The 5,877-nt window shown below is 42.4% G+C and overlaps 1 protein-coding gene across 2 annotated transcripts in view; it reads right to left on the reverse strand.

Annotated features, from left to right (window-relative positions):
- Gp6 (glycoprotein VI platelet) overlaps positions 1 to 370 on the reverse strand; it is a 22,416-nt gene extending 22,046 nt beyond the window's left edge. The window contains exon 1 of one of the 2 annotated variants that reach the window (XM_021168650.1): positions 283 to 370. In XM_021168650.1, the coding sequence (XP_021024309.1) occupies positions 283 to 316 (34 nt within the window). In that variant the 5' untranslated portion in view covers positions 317 to 370. The remainder of the gene's footprint in view (positions 1 to 282) is intronic. The other variant, XM_021168651.1, reaches the window with a different exon arrangement.
- Positions 371 to 5,877: the final 5,507 nt, after the last annotated feature.

Raw genomic sequence — 5,877 nt, forward strand, 5'->3', positions numbered from 1 at the left:
GGGGAGGGGGAGGGGGAGGGGGAGGGGGAGAGCTCCTTGGTGTTCCTGGTATAGAGGGGGGAAAGTGTAACCAGCCCTGGAACACATGCTCAAGTGTCCTAGCCAAGCCAAAGCAAATTAAAACAATTAAACCAAACATATCACATCTCTATTTTCCCGTCCAGCAATTGGAACCCCATAGACGCCATTATTGTACTGAAATTTACCACTGACAAGATGTTTTTAATTTCTTTATATATAGGGACTGTTCTAAGCATTTCCCAGGTCACCTTCAGGACTCACCAATACAGAAGAAAGTGGGTGAGGCTGGAGACATGGTTCTGCAACCCAGTCCTGAGCTATGTGGCCAAGCAGGGAAGTTGTAGATGCCTGGAACATAGGAATAGGGTGAGGGTGAAGAACTCCCCTCCTCCCTGCTTCTACCAGCCCCAGATTTCCTAATTGAGAATCATCAAGACAGGGTCATCTCCTCAGTAGGATGACTTGCACACAGCTTTTAAAGCCACCACTTATCTCTTCTTGCCAGCTGTATGGCAGCCTGTATGTCTGTTTGCCTGGAGGAGCATAAACTGTGTCTTAGACTCCCATAAAATCCCTAATGGTTACTAGGGAAAGCATAGTCCATACTTCATAGACTGCCAGGTCCAAAGGTCATTCCAGCTCCCCAAACTCCAAAGGGCAGTGCATAAGTACAGAAATAAGTATCTTGGCCCAGCTCAAGCTAGACTATAGAAGAATTTCTGGCAGTTGGGTAAAAGTCAGAATTTCTCAAGAATTTGTGAAACAGTTCTAGATATCTAGAAGTCATCTCCCTTGCCTCTCTCCATTGGCACATACCTATGGTTGCATATCAAAGCCCAGGCTTGTCTCCAGGCTCCTACAGTCTCTATTCACAAGTAGATGTTATACCATTCAAAACCCCACACTAGCATCCTGGCCCTTCTCAAATCCCAGACTTTCCTTCTCCTAGACAGTCATCTATTCTTGCTATTTCCATATTCTCTGCTATTTCCCCTGCTCTAGCCAAGTCCTGGCCAAGTCCTGTCTGATTCTTTTTATTCCTAGTCTGGACTCTCCCAGATGCCTCTGGATATTCACTCTGTCTTGCTCACAAAAACAAAACAAAACAAAACAAAACAAAACAAAACAAAACAAAACAAAACAAAACAAAACAAAACAAAACTCTCCCCTCCTGATGGAGCAGCCATTTAGGTGGATTCTTTATTGTGCCCTCTCAAATACATATACCTACCAGGATCATTATAACTCCAAAAAGTAAAAAAATACCTCATTCCTGACATATGGAGTGATTTTTAGAAGTTCAAATCACTTAGTGATCTTCCAAAGAACTGTAGCTTAGTCCCCAATAGCCTATAACTCCATTAGCCTATAACTCCAGCTCCCAAGAATCCAATTCCCTCTCATTTACATACATACATATAATTGAAGTTAATTTTTTAATTACCACACCCCTAATTGAGGAGCGTTTGGTAGGTGATGGCTGCTAATGGAGGGAAAGTCATCATTCTTCAGTGGTTTGACCTATGGTAGCTTGCCCATGTTTCATTGGATGGCCCTACACCTATGTGTGTATGGTAGCTTGCTCATGTTTCATTGGATGGCCCTATACCTATGTGTGTATGGTAGCTTGCCCATGTTTCATTGGGTGGCCCTACACCTATGTGTGTATGGCAAGCACTAATTGGACTCAGGAGGTTACAAAAAGAAGATCAGGGGAAGAAGGGAAAGTAAAGGAGGAAGAGGAAAGAAAGTGACAAGAAACATGGCTTTGTGGTCAAGTGTTTGCTGATCTTCCAGTGGACCTTAGCCAACTTCTCAACAACTACATTGGCTGGATTAACACCCACGTGTAACTGCAGCTCCACAGAATCTAATTCCATCTTCTGGCTTCTGCTGGCACCCTCATTCATATGGCACACATGTATAAAAGTAAATCTGAAAGAAGAGGAGACTAACAGAGGAAAGGCTACAGAAAATATGGTACATTTACACAATGGAGTACTACTCAGCCATTAAAACAATTACTTCATGAATTTCGCAGGCAAATGGATGGAACTAGAAAATATCACCCTGAGTGAGGTAACACAGTCACAAAAGAACATACATGGTACTCACTGATAAATGGATATTAGGCAAAAATCTCGGAATACCCTTGATACAATTTGCAGACTATATGAAGCTCAAAAAGAGGGAAGACCAAAGTGTGGATGCTTCCGTCCTAATTAGAAGGGGGAACAAAATAATCACAAGAGGAGGAGGATGTGAGGGACTTGGGGGGAAGAGAGGAGAGGAAGAGGAAAAAAGGAGAGCAGGATCAGGTGTGGGAGGAGATGGGGGAGATGGACAGGAAATTGAACAGATGTATGTAGCAATGGGGGGTGAGAAAACGGGGATAACCAAAAGAAAGTATCGGATGCCAGGAAATCAAGAGGCTCCCAGGACCCAACAAGGATGGCATTATTTGAAATACCCAGCAAAGGGAAGAGAGACCCTGTAGAAACCATATCCAGAGGTTAGGCATGGCCCCAGTTGAGGGATGGGGCCACCCACCCTTCTCAGATTCTTAACCCAGAATTGCTCCTGTCTAAAGGAAATACAGGGACAAAGAGTGGAGCAAAGACTGAAGGAAAGACCACCCAGAGACTGTCCCACCTGGGGATCCATTCCATATGCAGCCACCAAACCCAGTCACTATTGCTGATGCCAAGAAGTGCTTGCTAACAGGAGCCTGATATAGCTGTCTCCTGAGAGACTCTACTAGAGCCTGACAAGTTACAGATGTGGATGCTCACAACCAACCATTATACCAAGCATGGGGAGCCCAATGGAGGAGTTAGGGAAAGGACTGAAGGAGCTGAAAGGGTTTGCAACCTCATAGGAAAAACAGTATCAACCAACTATACACACCAGAGCTCCCAGGGACTAAACCACCAACCAAAGAGTACACATGAAGTGACCCATGGCTCCAGCTGCATATGTAGCAGAGGATGGCCTTATCTGGCATCAGTGAGAGGGGAGGCCTTTGGTCCTGTGAAGGCTTGATGCCGCAGCATAGGAGAATGCTAGGGTGGTGAGGCAGGAGTGGGTGTGTAGGTGGGGGAGCACCTTCATAGAAGCAGGGGAGGATGGGAGAGGGGGCTTCCAGAGGGGAAACTAGGAGGGGAATAATATTTGAAATGTAAATAAATAACAATAAAAAACTTTTTTCAAAAAGGAGACTAGAGAAGGTGATGGAGGTGTGAGCAGAGTATATGACACATGTATAATGAAGATGTGCACTGTACAAGGTGTAAAAGTCATGTATCTGTCCATTGGATGCTATGAGTTTATCAACTCCCTATAATCTGTAGGACATTTATCTTCTTCTACCACAGTATCCTCCACCACTTTCCCAAGAATAACCAAACAAACTATATCCAAATACCTTTGCTAAAGGTCTATAAGCCACAATTGGCCAAAGTCACTCTATGCACATTTAATGGACTTGTATGGAACTGTCTTCAATATACAAGCAGATGAAAGTTGAAGAAAGACCATTTAGAGGAAGAAGAGAACCAGTGACAGGTGACTAGAGAAAGTAATGGAGGTAAATGTGAGCTAAGTACAGGATACATGTATGAGAAAATGTCATCATGAAACCCATTATGTTGCGACATAATTTCAAAAGTAAAATAAATAAATAAATACATCACACCCCCTTCTCCTAAGGCTCAGAAACCATAATGGAAGAGTGAGGCAGAAATATTGGAAGAGACAGATGGTAGATTACCACAAAGAATTGGTTTTGACTATACAAAGTATGGGCACCTGCTATATTTTTATATGATCAACAATGCACTTGGTCTGTTAAAATATGAATAATGCATTGAGCCACCAAATTACAATGTCTGCAAGGTCACTAGTCACTAAAAGTGTCTTAGGTATATTGTAATAATATAAGACCACAACTGTATATGTGGTCCATGGTTGAATGAAATGGCACATTAATAAGCAACACACCACTATATACCCAGGAAAGAATTACCAGATCTGAACTTATAAGTCTACTTCACTTTGATGTCAAATTTTATTTAAGAACTAACACACACTGGAGGCTGACCAGGTGGTTTAATAAGTAAAGGTGCTTGCTGCCAAGTCTGATGGCCTTTATTCGATCCCTAGATCAGTAGGTAAAGGTGCTTGCCATGCAAACCCAATGACCTGGGTTTGATCTGCAGAACTCACCTAAAGATGGACAGAGAGAACCAATTCCACCAACTTGCTCTCTGGCCTCCACATTGGGCCTTGGCATAAACATACCCATGCATACTATTATTTATTATCATTATTACTGATATTATTGTTATTATTATTATGATAGTAACACAAAAACTTCTTCCCTTCCAGCATAATGAAGGTCTCTGTACCTCCCCCCATATACCCAAAACCTGGGCCAATCCAGTCTTCTAAACTCTGCCAATCTGAGGGCAAGCCAGTCTGTGTAACCTAGCCACTAACTGCGAGTACTAATCCCACCCATGAGAGTAAAGATGATCAAATTAAAGCAAGCTTTATTTTCTGTCAGACAGTGCTATCTTCCTAAAGCAGAGTTTGAAAATATAGCATTGAACATGGGAAAGAGTAGGGTTTCTATAGTCCAAACACTGCAAGATTAGGGTTTTCAAGGGTTGAGGAATTTCCAGAGGAACTTTGGTTATATAGGAATTTGACTGAACATTTTGAAATTATCTGGCAGGATATCTTATCAGGGAATATTCAAGGTGTGAGTCAAACTCCAAGCAGTAGGAAGCAAGTCAAATCTCAGAAACAGGTAAAGCACAGTCAACTAGAATTTTGCAACAAACAAAGAACTTGTTCTGACATTATAACAAAATGGCTTCCATCTTTAGATAGAGTCTGGTCTAGAGGCAGGCAGATTTCTGAGTTCGAGGCCAGCCTGGTCTACAAAGTGAGTTCCAGGACAGCCAGGGGCTACACAGAGAAACCCTGTCTTGAAAAACCAGAAAAAAAAAAAAAAAAAGAATAGAGTCTGGTCCATTACATAAACTAAATGTAATTTTCCTGAAAATTGAAATTGAAGGTTAGTTCCTTCAAGTCTATGCTCTTCATTCTTTGGAGGAGGTCATTTTGTTTTGTTTGTTTTGTCTTTATTTGGTTTTTATTTAAAAGTCTATGCCAGCCCGGCGTGGTGGCGCACGCATTTAATCCCAGCACTTGGGAGGCAGAGACAGGCGGATTTCTGAGTTCAAGGCCAGCCTAGTCTACAAAGTGAGTTCCAGGACAGCCAGGGCTACACAGAGAAACCCTGTCTCAAAAAAACAAAAACAAAAAACAAACAAAAAAAGTAAATAAATCTTTTAAGGGGCTGGAGAGATGACTCAGCGGTTAAGAGCACTGACTGCTCTTCTGAAGGTCCTGAGTTCAAATCCCAGCAACCACATGGTGGCTCACACCCATCCATAATGAGATCTGATGCCCTCTTCTGGTGTGTCTGAAGACAGCTACAGTGTACTTACATATAATAATAAATAAAATCCTTTTTAAAAAAAGTTTATGCCATTATTTTTTGTTTTTTATTTATTCTTCTTTCAAAAAGTGCTTTTCAACCTCAGCCTCCCCTCAACTCTTCCACTGTAGAGACCACCTCCAGTAGATAGGCACAGCCCCTGGTCAAGGAATGGGGCTACCCACCCATCTCAAAGTTTTAAACGCAGAAATGTTCCTGTCCAAAGGAAGAACTGAGACTGAAGGAAGGCCCCATCTGGGGATCCATAATGTTTGCAGACACCAAACCCGACACTGTTGCTGTGGTCAAGAGGGGCTTGCTGACAGGAACCTAGTATGGCAGTTCCTTGG

Source organism: Mus caroli, chromosome 7 (genome assembly GCF_900094665.2).
Source record: "Mus caroli chromosome 7, CAROLI_EIJ_v1.1, whole genome shotgun sequence".
Classification (NCBI taxonomy): domain Eukaryota; kingdom Metazoa; phylum Chordata; class Mammalia; order Rodentia; family Muridae; genus Mus; species Mus caroli.